Genomic DNA, 15000 nt, shown 5'->3' with positions numbered 1-15000 from the left:
CGATAGCGTCTGTGTTAGCACGATAGCATCTGTGTTAGCACGACAGCATCTGTGTTAGCACGACAGTATGTGTTAGCACGACAGCGTCTGTGTTAGCAAGATAGCGTCTGTGTTAGCACAACAGCATCTGTGTTAGCACGACAGCGTCTGTGTTAGCACGACAGCGTCTGTGTTAGCACGACAGCGTCTGTGTTAGCACGACAGCGTCTGTGTTAGCACGATAGCATCTGTGTTAGCACAACAGCATCTGTGTTAGCACGACAGCGTCTGTGTTAGCACGATAGCGTCTGTGTTAGCACAACAGCGTCTGTGTTAGCACGACAGCGTCTGTGTTAGCACGATAGCGTCTGTGTTAGCACGACAGCATCTGTGTTAGCACGACAGCGTCTGTGTTAGCACGATAGCGTCTGTGTTAGCACGACAGCATCTGTGTTAGCACGATAGCATCTGTGTTAGCACGATAGCAAGTGTGTATTAAAAATGACTGTGAGCTTTCCTCGATGGATTCAGGAGATCTTTTCATCAGCTGCTGTTCACTTTGGATGCAAAAAGTTCAGTGAACATAATATCAGCAATTCTATTAACTACATTTGACGTTTTTCTACTTGAATGATTGTCTAAAGTTTAGTTATATTTTGGTTTAATTAAACTTAATTGAGATGAAGAAAGGACCACTTCACTCTGAAACAACATCGCTGACATGAGGAGACTTTGAGACTTGTTCATGCGTGTCCGTTCTTGCATCAGGCCCGATGACCTCGACCTTTTACCTTTTTTTTACCCATCTGCCCCGGGTTCACTGAGCATGCCTGGCTGTGTGTGTCATGCACCCCCGAAACTTTATTATAATAAAGACAGAACACAAACAAGAGTGAGGAAAACACTGCCGTCACCATCGCAGGTGGACAAATACATCAATGACACGCCTGCAGCCCTGAGGGGTTCACCTCCAACACCCCCCCTCTCATCCCAAGAGGCCCCACCCCCTTCCTGATGATGACGTCACATGACACAGACAGAAGGAGGGACACTAATGCTCCAGTGGAAGAAGCTCAAAGAAGAGTATATGTTTGACACAGAAGACAGAGAAGGAAGTTTAAGTTGTTTTTTTCAGGGGGGGGGGTGTTATATTTATATAGATGGTGTCATAGGTAGCCCCCCCACCTCCTCCCCCCCGCCTCCACTCTCCCTGTTCTCATGCAGGTTGTCGTCTCTACCCGGAGGCGTTGATGTACAGCTGACTCTGCAGGATGTAGTCGATGACGGGCTGACTCAGGTAGTCCACAACATGGCCGTCACCGTGCTGCAGGGCCAGTCTGAGAGGGGGGGGGGGCTCAGATTATTACATTTTAGATTTAATCTTCATCACTGTCCAATAACAACCACGTACCGCCAACAACCAGGTTTTCAGCTCTGTTTCAGTTTTTGGCTCATGAAGGAACATGTGATCCCTCTGTTAATCTGTTAATCTGCTAATCTGTTGATCTGTTAATCTGTTAATCTGTTAATCTGTTAATCTGATGATCTGTTGATCTGTTAATCTGTTAATCTGCTAATCTGTTGATCTGTTAATCTGTTAATCTGTTAATCTGTTAATCTGTTAATCTGATGATCTGTTGATCTGTTAATCTGCTAATCTGCTAATATGATGATCTGTTAATCTGTTAATCTGTTAATCTGTTAATCTGATGATCTGTTGATCTGTTAATCTGCTAATATGCTAATATGATGATCTGTTAATCTGTTAATCTGTTAATCTGTTAATATGATGATCTGTTAATCTGTTAATCTGTTAATCTGTTAATCTGATGATCTGCTAATCTGTTAATATGATAATATGTTAATCTGTTAATCTGCTAATCTGTTAATATGATAATATGTTAATCTGTTAATCTGCTAATCTGTTAATCTGATGATCTGTTGATCTGTTAATCTGCTAATATTCTAATATGATGATCTGTTAATCTGTTAATCTGTTAATCTGTTAATCTGTTAATCTGATGATCTGTTGATCTGTTAATCTGCTAATATGCTGATCTGTTAATCTGCTAATCTGTTAATATGATAATATGTTAATCTGTTAATCTGCTAATCTGTTAATCTGTTAATCTGCTAATATGCTAATATGATGATCTGTTAATCTGATAATCTGTTAATATGATAATCTGTTAATCTGTTAATCTGCTAATCTGTTAATCTGTGAATCTGCTAATATGCTAATATGATGATCTGTTAATCTGATAATCTGTTAATATGATAATATGTTAATCTGTTAATCTGCTAATCTGTTAATCTGTTAATCTGCTAATATGCTAATATGATGATCTGTTAATCTGCTAATCTGCTAATCTGTTAATCTGTTAATCTGCTAACATGCTAATATGATGATCTGTTAATCTGCTAATCTGCTAATCTGTTAATCTGTTAATCTGCTAATATGATGATCTGTTAATCTGTTAATCTGCTAATCTGCTAATCTGTTAATCTGCTACTTTTAGTGTGTTCAAATACACCAAAGGGAAGAACACAGTAGCCAACAGTGTTTAAAATGAATACTTGATTTATGAACTACCATTGAAAAGTTATGAATCAGCTGTTATGCTGATGATGTACTTCTTTACTTCAATAAAACCTCTTCTAACAGAAACAAACATTCAGACTCCTGATGTTTTATTCACATGTGAACTGATTCAGAGTCACATGACAGAATCCTGGTGAACTTGATGTAGAATCTGTTTGATTGTTGATCAGTAAATATTGATGAAGAGGTTTAAACTGAGATCGGTTCAGCTGATGTTCCAACAGTAACTCTACACTAACCTCCTGGTTCTACTGTGAATTCTGAAGAAGAGCTTTACTGAAGTTAACTCCAGCTTGTTCTCGGCTGCTTTTATTGTGAAACTCTTTTGACACAAACAGGAAGCTGTTCCTGTTTAAATTTAAGCTTCCAGCTAATTTCTTCTCTTCTTTTGTTCAGATGATCTTTGCCTCTTTGATCAGAGTTTAGTTAGAACATCTACGACTAAGACCTAAAGAACATCTAAAGAACATGTGTTGGTGAAGACACGTTCTACATTCACACATGTGGAGTAGTAACTGTCCATCAGTGATGAATCTCACAGTAACAACCGTCATCACCTGCTCTTGGTGGAGCTGACGATGGACATCGGGTGGCTCATCCCGTCTTTCACCACGGTGATGTTGTCCTGAAGACGAGAACAGAGATCACATCAACAAAGAGAAAGAGGACGTTGTTCTCCGTTGGATGGAACCAGAGTGTAGCAGAGATGTCCACCTTGAACTTGCGGAGAATGGAGGAGTGATTCCTGATCCTCTCCGTGTCGGCTCCGTCACGAGGAACCACCACGATCCCGAAATCTCCCACGATCACCTCCATCTGAAACCACAGAGACAAAAACACCTTCAGTCGGTCCTCAAGGCGGCGACGCTACCCAGCAGTTAGACCACATCGATCCAGCTCATTGGACTCTCCGGGATCAGGGTCACAGCAGGATTCACAGGTGAACTTCTGCTGAAGTGACCCGGCTGTTAACAAACTCCTCCTGAACACAAATCAACCTGTAACTTTCTACAGACAAAACTTTTGACTCCTTTTTGTGACTTGGACCTTTTCATTTGAATTACTGCACCTTAAAGGGCAACTTCAGTAAGTTTCAACCTTTTCTCTCATGTTCTTCTTTCCAAGTGACTAATGAGGACAAGTGGTTTTAAAACTGGTCCAGTACTGAAGGAGAAGGCTGCAGACGGCAGCTCCTCCCATCGATGCTGCTCCACTAAAGGGCTGCTTGTTGTTGTTATGGAAGTCTGACACCATCATGGAGAGAACAGAGAAACAAAACCTTTACATTTCTGTTTGTTTTCGAGTCTCGCTCTGAGAAGTCTTGTTCTGAAATCTGCCGTCACTTCCACAAGCTCGCCTTCCAGCAACAAGTGTCATGACACAACAACAAACAGAAGGAAACGAGTCGTCTCTCCATAATGTAGTCAGACACTTATAATACCAACAAGCAGCTCCGTCAGTGGACAAACCCCGAGCGACCACATTACACTTCACTGTCTGCAGCGTTCTCCTTCAACACTGGACGAGTTTAAAACACACAAAGACGTAAAAAATAAGTCTCAGGTTTGTTCAGACCGAACGTGAAGCTTCACTTCTGGTTGTTCATACAAAAGTGACGGCCGGAGTGGTTCTTATTCACTACACAACCAAAGTACGAACTAACTAACGAACAACTTCAAACATTAACTGATCCCAGACTTTAGCTTTGGGGTGAATCAAGGTTTCTTGTTCCTACTTAGCAATGGTTGGTTCTTTATAGCCTGTATACGTGTGATGTGTTAGCAGCAGCTAAAAACTGCTTTCAATGTTTTATCTTGTTGGGGATGACAACAGCATGATATTTTTGTGAAATCATTATCTTAAATTACAAAGTTCTGTCTTTGAATTCAAAATAATTCCCATAGAATGACTAATTATTCTACTCATTCCTTCATGCTCACTTGCTACCGGCTAGCATTCATATTAGCATGATGTTCTGCTCGTTAGCAGTGTGAGGGAAGAATACCGCTGCATGCCAACGCTGTCTTTTTGCAGGTATTTCCTTTGTCAACCATCGAAATGACCTGTCAGGTTATTATGATAGCGTTTCGAAGGAAAGAGCGAGGGGGGCGGGGCTACATGCTGGGTGGGGGGCGGGGCTACCGTGTGCTTACATCACTGTCCTTCCACAGACCAGGGATGCAGAAGGACTCCAGGAGATCACTGCCACACAGGAGCAAGATGCGTAACTCTACAGACGAAAAACAGGCAGGAGGAAAGAGACACGTCCTCAGCAAACAACACGTTTACTGGATACAAACAAACCAGAAGGAGTTCAGGAAGGAAAACCAGAGGACACGACACAGGAGTCTGTTCAGGTTTCAGATGCTGAAGAGACGACTCACCGATCTCCTCGTATCTCATCGCGGTCCCCAGGTTAGCGTTTTCATCTGACACAACGAAACACAACACAAGAGGAGTTTAATATTCCTTCAGGGTTTACAATGAATGTCTCAATGTGTCACTGCAAGAGTGCTGCAAACCAACGACAAGTATTTGCTCTGACGGAGGTGCAACGTTTGTTTAAGATGCACGAATCGATATTGTCATGTTGTGGATGAATGGATCGATTGACTGCGTGTTATGTTAAAGGGTTTCTCGTAGTAAACCCACAGAGAACGGTCACTATCTCTGCAGCTCGACAGAGCTTTTTAGCCTCTTTTAGCCTCTTGTTCTGGTTTCGCTGCACATTTCCTGTCCAGTTCAGTCTCACATGGTTTCATAATAAAAGCTGTAAAAAGCCAGTGTTCACTACCAGCTCAGCAGACTCAGTTAGAGACTAGCTGGTGAGCATTTAGCAGCTAAAGAGACAGATATTTCCCTCAGGAGGAGGTGGAGACCAAAAACAGCTAAAATAGAGAGAATGTTGACTGACATTCGTCATGTGACACGAACACAAAGACTCCTGATGAGTGAATGAATGTTGAAACTGCTGGATGTGGAGATAAGAAACTATTTGATAACATGAGCCACAGCTACTTCAACTGATAGCATGTCAGATGTTGTGTTTATAGCTTGTGTGCTATTGGACATAAATAAATAAAGGAATATTGTGGCTTTAACTACATTTTGAATATGGAGGACCCAGAATAGAACCCTGAGGAACTCCAAGTAATTATTGACACTGTTCATGTATGTTACGTATGCATGTCTGTTGGATGGAGAAGTAGGCAGCTGGTTGCAAACACTCTTGTGTTTACAGGTTTTTGTGCTGCCGCCAAGTGATCAAAAAAAAAACAATTCATGCAGCTTCAAACGTTGAGGGGTTTTACAAACAAAAACTGGTTAGTATGATGGTTTCCAAAACTGACGGACTAAAGGCCTTTAAAGTTGAAGAGGACCTCTGAGTCTCAGCTTGTTAACAAGGCTATCAGGGTCACTGGCTGACGATCGCAGTTTGTTTCCCTCCTTTCTGAATGTGTACTTTTCTACTTACCGACGAAGGTGAAGCGTTCGATGTGAGGGCGGACGCAGCAAATCTTTCCAAAACTCTCACTGACCTTCCCCCACAGTTTGACTGAGCAGAGAAAGAACCAGAGGGAAGTTTAGACTCCAGTCACTTTCATCAACAAATAATCAGCTGAGGCTACATATAACTGCTCCCTCACTGATGGAGGGAATAAGTAATGACTATGGAGGAAGGTGACTCACTGGCTGTGGGCTTGTGATTCATGTTGCTGTGGTTCTGGTACATGGGGGGTGGGGTCTGGTTCTGTGGCTGACCAATCACAGGAGTCGTCGATGGCGTGTTGACGTTGGACAGAATGCAGCCGGTGACTCTCTGATGAACAAAAATATTGTGATAAAACAGACGTTCTCCAAATAACGGCAACACTTTAATGGAGATGGAACAAACTGACTATGGAGTGGTCTCGTGTGACGTCACAGTTTAGCTGTCGGCCATGTTGGAGTACACACAAAGCCACTGGCATGCACGGCTGAGTCGCATAACCTATCGGTGGTGAACTTTTGTGCTGTCTTTGGTTGTGGCAGCAGAGCTGATAGACAAGAAATCATTCTTTCGTTTGCCAGCGGTCATTACACATCAAGGAAATGACACGAAGGAGCGATCCAAGCGACGTCGCGAGAAATGGCTGTCACGCATCTCTCGAGATATAAAGGAATGGAATTTGGCGTACACTAGAGTATGTGCGGATCACTTTAAGTGGTCAGTGATTTTATTTACAAATTAGTTTGTGAACAGTATTTAATAAAGGAAATATAAATTAAACTTGGACATGAGAAGGTTACCGAAGCTTCATCGGCCCGTGACAGCAGTCGGTACCAGAGACGTGTCGAGCGTGTACAACAGGCGAAACACAGAGATGCAGCCTCAGCTTTGCGTGATATGAGTTTAACGTCAGATCATATATATATATATATGTATATATATATATATATGTGTGTGTGTGTGTGTGGGGGGGGGGGGGGGGGGGATGAAGTTAGGAGTTAGTTGAAAGTGAATTCCTACACACCGCACACAATGACATGCACGTACAATGTAAACAAACACACGTGTCTGTTTGCGCTGAGTAAACATTGAATATTGCTAAATATCGGACCAGATCTGTATATATTTACTCTTCCAATGACGAGATGAGAATTCTCGACGACCGTTGCTTTGACGTCTCGGACCCATCCACTGACAAACTGATTATAAGCGTCGAGCCCTTTGTAGCACTGCAACTCGTCTTTTGTGTAAGGACTGGGGGTGTTCACGAGATACGCGTAGATGTTGGCGTAGTTTACCGATGGAAGATAAGTAGGATCGGCACTGAAACCATCTGCACTCATCGTATAGGGATCCAAATTACCAATAACCTTCAATTTGACCAGGTAGCGAACCTTTGATGCACTATCCAGTGATTCAAAGCATGGGATTTTCGCCGCACTTCCTTGTTTACTCGCCGCCATGTAGGATCTGTATGTACTCCAACATGGCGGACAGACCTCGTAACTAAGGAGATCGTGACGTCGGTGAGACCACTCTATACTCTCAATCACAGACAGAGGTGACAATATGGGGAATATCATGAAAACTATAATTAACATATCTGAAACTCTCTACACCAAAGTGTCCAAGAAATACGATGATACGACCACAAAGTCAATCATAGGACTTTGGCTTGAGGTGTTCTGGTACATGTATGAGCCGCCGTTTGTTTTGGCCAATCCATGACTCGCACAGAAGTCCAAACGACAAATTAGCACTTGGGTCCAGATCAGACAGGCCGTTCCTCCCAATCACCCCCCTCCAGGTTTCTCCGTCATTACCCACATGAGCGTTGAAGTCCCCAGCAGATCGATAGAGTTCCCAGCCGCCACCCTTTCCAGAATGCTACCCAGAGGCTCTAAGAAGGCGTGTCCTCCAAACTGCTGTTCGGTGCATAGGCACAACCAACCGTCAGAGACTTCCTCTACTCGCAGCCGCATAGAGGCCATCTTGTTCCTCAGGGAAAAATCCAACACAGCCAAACTCAGCCGGGGGCTCATGAGTATCCCCACACATGCCCGGAAACAAATATAACTTTGCTTTCCATTTATTAATGAAAGAACTTCAAGAACGCTTAAAGCAAAGAACTTTGGGCTATAGTCTTACATGAAAACAAAAATATTGAAGATGTCCAATTTGAAACAAAATTAAATAAATAAATAAAAATAAAACATTCAAGAATACTCAATTCTGATATCCTCATCCTTTCATCAATACTGAAAGAAAGAAACAGCCAGTGAGCTTCCACTGTTTACACTGAACTGAACTGCTCGGCAACAACTTGGGTCTGTGTTTACTTCCTGTCAGGTCATTCAAATACACAATAATGTTACATTACTGTGACATTATTTTCTAAAAGATGAGAATATCTCCATTGTCTGGGGAGAGGGTCGACCTTTCTGTGGTGACTGGAATATTATTGGGCCTGTCTAGCTTCACTCTGATGCTTCTGTCAGCACCTGAACCAGGTGTGTGTCTGTGTGACTCTCACAGAGGGGGCGTGTCTACAGCACCTGAACCAGGTGTGTGTCTGTGTGACGCTCACAGAGGGGGCGTGTCTACAGCACCTGCCCCAGGTGTGTGTCTGTGTGACGCTCACAGAGGGGGCGTGTCTACAGCACCGGACTAAGAATCACTCCGCCGTGGTGAAAGCGGTCTCTGCAGTCTTGTCCTTCTCATAGAGGTCTGGAACAGCTTCACACTGAAGTGAGTGCGTGAGTGGATTTCGTAGCGTGGCTCAAGCATTTTAACCAGATTTAGAAATCCTTTGTTTTCTACACCGGAGTGTCCCCGTCGCTGACAGACGGGATGGTGTCTCTTCATGTGTGGACATGCCGACGTTTTGCCGTTGTCGTGTGTCTCTCTTTAAATAACGCCGACATACCGTAACGCTTTGTCCACCACCCTCATCCGTCATTATACGTTACAGGGAAGACAAAATGTTCCCAAACCTGCGACTTAAATGACGCCGCGGCTTCTGATGTTCCTCCGCTCGCCATGACGTCACCGTTAAATGCTTCTAAGCTGCTCCTTCACTGAACGCACTACTGCTTTATATCTGTTCACTGACACTCTGCATTGATATTCGGGGACTTGTTACTTGAAAAGGAACAGCAGCAGTAGAACTTTATTACACACTATGATGATTACGCTGTAAAAAAAAAAGAAAAAAAATACTCCATTGATCCGCGGTTCACAAGTGATCCGAACCGTGAGGGCTGATCCGTGACACCACTACTGTATATCTAATTGAAACCACTACACCTTCCGCACCAGCTCCGGTTCCTTCTCCACCAGAGAGGTGACGTTCCACATCCTGAGAGCTAGTCTGCGATGCCAAGGGTCGGCACACCTAGGACCCCACCTTTACCTGCCCAGCTCACATTGCACCCGACTCTAATGCCCACAGGGCCCTGTAGGCCCACAGGGCGGTGGCTCCACGTAGATTGTTTTGGGCTGTGCCCGGCCAAGCCCCATGTGCCACGGCCCGGCAACCAGATGCTTGCCGGCAAGCTCCGCTCCTAAGTCTGGCTCCAGGAGACAGAAACAATTGACAGAAAAACTTCTCCTCACCTTCATCAGGTCGCGGTGATGCTCCAGCACGCTGCAGGTCGTCTGCCAGGTGTCCTGGTAACACTCCCAGGGGTCCACCCTGCAGCAAACCCCACAGCCAAAAACACTGATTTACAACAGACTCAACAACTAAACATCTCACGATACAACTGAACATCTCACGATACAACTAAACATCTCACGATACAACTGAACATCACACGATACAACTGAACATCTCACGATACAACTAAACATCTCACGATACAACTGAACATCTCACGATACAACTAAACATCTCACGATACAACTAAACATCTCACGATACAACTAAACATCTCACGATATAACTAAACATCTCACGATACAACTAAACATCTCACGATACAACTGAACATCACACGATACAACTGAACATCTCACGATACAACTAAACATCTCACGATACAACTAAACATCTCACGATACAACTGAACATCTCACGATACAACTAAACATCTCACGATACAACTGAACATCTCACGATACAACTAAACATCTCACGATACAACTGAACATCTCACGATACAACTAAACATATCACGATACAACTAAACATATCACGATACAACTAAACATCTCACGATACAACTGAACATCTCACGATACAACTAAACATCTCACGATACAACTAAACATCTCACGATACAACTGAACATCTCACGATACAACTAAACATCTCACGATACAACTAAACATCTCACGATACAACTGAACATCTCACGATACAACTAAACATCTCACGATACAACTGAACATCTCACGATACAACTAAACATATCACGATACAACTAAACATATCACGATACAACTAAACATCTCACGATACAACTGAACATCTCACGATACAACTAAACATCTCACGATACAACTGAACATCTCACGATACAACTAAACATCTCACGATACAACTAAACATATCACGATACAACTAAACATCTCACGATACAACTGAACATCTCACGATACAACTAAACATCTCACGATACAACTGAACATCTCACGATACAACTAAACATCTCACGATACAACTAAACATCTCACGATACAACTGAACATCTCACGATACAACTAAACATATCACGATACAACTAAACATATCACGATACAACTAAACATCTCACGATACAACTGAACATCTCACGATACAACTAAACATCTCACGATACAACTGAACATCTCACGATACAACTAAACATCTCACGATACAACTAAACATCTCACGATACAACTGAACATCTCACGATACAACTAAACATATCACGATACAACTAAACATATCACGATACAACTAAACATCTCACGATACAACTGAACATCTCACGATCCAACTAAACATATCACGATACAACTGAACATCTCACGATACAACTAAACATATCACGATACAACTAAACATATCACGATACAACTAAACATCTCACGATACAACTGAACATCTCACGATACAACTAAACATATCACGATACAACTGAACATCTCACGATACAACTAAACATCTCACGATACAACTGAACATCTCACGATCCAACTAAACATCTCACGATACAACTGAACATCTCACGATACAACTGAACATCTCACGATCCAACTAAACATCTCACGATACAACTGAACATCTCACGATACAACTGAACATCTCACGATACAACTAAACATCTCACGATACAACTAAACATCTCACGATACAACTAAACATCTCACGATACATCTGAACATCTCACGATCCAACTAAACATCTCACGATACAACTAAACATCTCACGATACAACTAAACATCACACGATACAACTGAACATCTCACGATACAACTGAACATCTCACGATACAACTAAACATCTCACGATACAACTAAACATCTCACGATACAACTAAACATCTCACGATACAACTAAACATCTGACGATACAACAATGTGGTTCTGGCTTGAGATCTAGGTTTTCTAGCTTCAGAGTTTCACATATAGAGCTCTAAAACGTTTTGCGAAGAGAAGAGGTATCTCACCTGATCCAATCAGAGGACTGGACAGCCAGCTGACACATGGTGAGACGATGTCTGCTGGGCACTAAACCCTGCAGACACAGATAAACAGCGTTGGGGAGTTATTTCTGCTCTGAGGACAGGAGGACACATGAGACCAGCCTTCACTGAAGTCTTTCATCAGACGACACACGATGCTGGTCTGTGTGAGTCACCAGGGCAACATGTGCTGCTGGAGACTGTAGCAGGAACAACCACAGAGGAGGTTTCTACTTCGTCAGGTGTTCATATATCTGTCCGATTTTAAGTTTCATCTAAACTTCATTACAACGGTGACATACAGGTTCACACATGAAAATTAACCTCAACAATTTAGTAATTAGGAAGAGTGGGCTGCTTTTACTGTAACAGGGTATTTGTACTGTGTGGTATTAGTACATTTACTGTATATTCTTACCCTGTGGTATTAGTATTTTCCTGCAGTAAAGGATCTGAATACTTCCTCCACCACTGTCTATGTAGTACACAGTGTATACATACACATGAATCCCTGTGTGGAGTATTAGTGTGAAATGATTGCCAGGATGTTGAGTCATCATCTGAACGTTTATTAACGCGCTCATAACTGATGTGAATAATCTCCAACAGGCAGAAACGGTGTCTGCAGCATTCATTATTCATATGGAGTGTTTCTTCAGAGCAAAAGTAGGACAAGAGAGCTGCAGCTGCTTCTGCTGCTGGATGATGAGTGTGTGTGTGTGTGTGTGTGTGTGTGTGTGTGTGTGTGTGTGTGTGTGTGTGTGTGTGTGTGTGTGTGTGTGTGTGCTCCTCATGTGAGCCGGTGTAATCTGATTACAAGCTGAAGACGAAGGACTCACAGGTTTTGCGTAGGAGTCGTGCACCGGTGAGATGATTCCTCCGATCACGATGAAGCGACCCGATTTGTGCAGAAACTCTCTGGCTTTTTCTGCAAAACACAACCACAGAAACACACAGCATGAAGGTAAACGAGTACATCTGTACAATTTAGAGGTACTGCAGTATTTCAATGTTCTGCTCTGTTACACTTCTACTACATGTATCCGTAGTTATGCTGTAGATTCAGGTTCCACACAACACACACGTGACGCGTTAAACCAGATGATTAAACCAGATGTTTCCAACTTGTTTGACCTTTCACAATAAAAGCTTTGTCTCCTCGTCACATAAATGTTTGAGTTAATATCAGTTACTAAAGAGGATCAGGTCTACACTGAGACCGGTTCATATAGAGGATCAGGACTACACTGAGACCGGTTCATATAGAGGATCAGGACTACACTGAGACTGGTTCATATAGAGGATCAGGTCTACACTGAGACTGGTTCATATAGAGGATCAGGACTACACTGAGACCGGTTCATATAGAGGATCAGGACTACACTGGGACTGGTTCATATAGAGGATCAGGTCTACACTGAGACTGGTTCATATAGAGGATCAGGACTACACTGAGACTGGTTCACATAGAGGATCAGGACTACACTGAGACTGGTTCATATAGAGGATCAGGTCTACACTGAGACTGGTTCATATAGAGGATCAGGACTACACTGAGACTGGTTCATATAGAGGATCAGGACTACACTGAGACTGGTTCATAGAGGATCAGGTCTACACTGAGACTGGTTCATATAGAGGACCAGGTCTACACTGAGACTGGTTCATATAGAGGATCAGGACTACACTGAGACTGGTTCATAGAGGATCAGGTCTACACTGAGACTGGTTCATAGAGGATCAGGTCTACACTGAGACTGGTTCATATAGAGGATCAGGTCTACACTGAGACTGGTTCATATAGAGGATCAGGACTACACTGAGCCTGGTTCATAGAGGATCAGGTCTACACTGAGACCGGTTCATATAGAGGATCAGGACTACACTGAGACTGGTTCATATAGAGGATCAGGTCTACACTGAGACTGGTTCATATAGAGGATCAGGACTACACTGAGACCGGTTCATATAGAGGATCAGGACTACACTGAGACTGGTTCATATCGAGGATCAGGACTACACTGAGACCGGTTCATATAGAGGATCAGGACTACACTGAGACTGGTTCATATAGAGGATCAGGTCTACACTGAGACTGGTTCATATAGAGGATCAGGACTACACTGAGACCGGTTCATATAGAGGATCAGGACTACACTGAGACTGGTTCATATCGAGGATCAGGACTACACTGAGACCGGTTCATATAGAGGATCAGGACTACACTGAGACCGGTTCATATAGAGGATCAGGACTACACTGAGACCGGTTCATATAGAGGATCAGGACTACACTGAGACTGGTTCATATAGAGGATCAGGACTACACTGAGACTGGTTCATATAGAGCAGCGGTTCCCAAACTTTTTAGGCCGCGCACCCCCTTCTACATCCCGACCGGGTTCGCGCACCCCCCCCCCCCCCCCCCCCCGTTAATAAAAAAAAAAAAAAAAAAGAAGCAACAGAGCCTTTTAAGCCTTCATAGCGCATAAGAATCGGACCAATGAGAGAACAGTTTGCTCGCGCGTGGCATTTGTTTACAAGATTTAGTCCGCTGTTAAATGTTGCAGTGTGAACACAAACTGCAACATTGTATCATATTAATCCCTGAATCAGAACAAAGCAAACGAACTGAAGGTGTGAAAACGCCCTGAAACACTGCAACAAAGTTTCAATAACTTTCAGTGACACAAGGCGTCACTTTTAAAGAGCAATACGGATGCGAGCACACACGCACAGGCTCAGAGGCAGATTATCACATTTAATTTACAATTAATGAGCGACTAATGAAGCCAGGATGTCTTCGGACAAAGCATCGATGCTGCGCGACACAGTGTTGTTGGACACCGGGATCATGCACAACTTTTTTGCTTCTTTCTCCCCAATCATACATTCCACCATCTCTCTGGCAGCTGGCAAGCTCACGTCTTCAGTGATTGTGTGCGGTAGCCCCTTTCTCGCTATTCTGTAACCAGATATGAAGCCCGTAGTGCGTCATTTATAGACCAACACATGAATGAGACTCCAGTTGTTTTTGGCTGTTTTGTAATTCCTCCAATTTGGATATAAAGAATGTAAGGGGCTTTTGACTTGCACTGGCATGCTTGGTGTTCAGGTGGCGACGTAAATAAGAGCTTCAGACTGTCAGCCAGAACCTCACTGCACACCACGCACTGTGGCTTTGGGGAATCTGCGTTGCCAATCCAAGTGAAGCCCAGACACAGATACTTTTCATCATATTTCCTCTTTTTTTCCCAGTCTGATGCTCACTCTCGTTT

General features: G+C 43.1%; 1 protein-coding gene across 1 annotated transcript in view; it reads right to left on the bottom strand.

The window, feature by feature from the left end:
- Positions 1 to 1187: 1187 nt before the first annotated feature.
- nmnat2 (nicotinamide nucleotide adenylyltransferase 2) overlaps positions 1188 to 15000 on the bottom strand; it is a 17307-nt gene continuing 3494 nt past the window's right edge. The window contains exons 2-11 of the mRNA XM_079284541.1: positions 12563 to 12651; positions 11709 to 11776; positions 9687 to 9765; positions 6272 to 6401; positions 6057 to 6137; positions 4966 to 5010; positions 4735 to 4811; positions 3296 to 3397; positions 3139 to 3206; positions 1188 to 1316 (exon numbers count right to left, since the gene is read on the bottom strand). Coding sequence (XP_079140667.1) covers positions 1214 to 1316; positions 3139 to 3206; positions 3296 to 3397; positions 4735 to 4811; positions 4966 to 5010; positions 6057 to 6137; positions 6272 to 6401; positions 9687 to 9765; positions 11709 to 11776; positions 12563 to 12651 — 842 coding nt within the window. The 3' untranslated portion in view covers positions 1188 to 1213. The remainder of the gene's footprint in view (positions 1317 to 3138; positions 3207 to 3295; positions 3398 to 4734; positions 4812 to 4965; positions 5011 to 6056; positions 6138 to 6271; positions 6402 to 9686; positions 9766 to 11708; positions 11777 to 12562; positions 12652 to 15000) is intronic.

This window comes from Melanostigma gelatinosum, assembly GCF_949748355.1.
Source record: "Melanostigma gelatinosum genome assembly, chromosome: 15".
NCBI classification, from domain to species: domain Eukaryota; kingdom Metazoa; phylum Chordata; class Actinopteri; order Perciformes; family Zoarcidae; genus Melanostigma; species Melanostigma gelatinosum.
The sequence above is the reverse complement of the archived record's forward strand: the minus strand, read 5'-3'. Positions and strand labels throughout refer to the sequence as shown.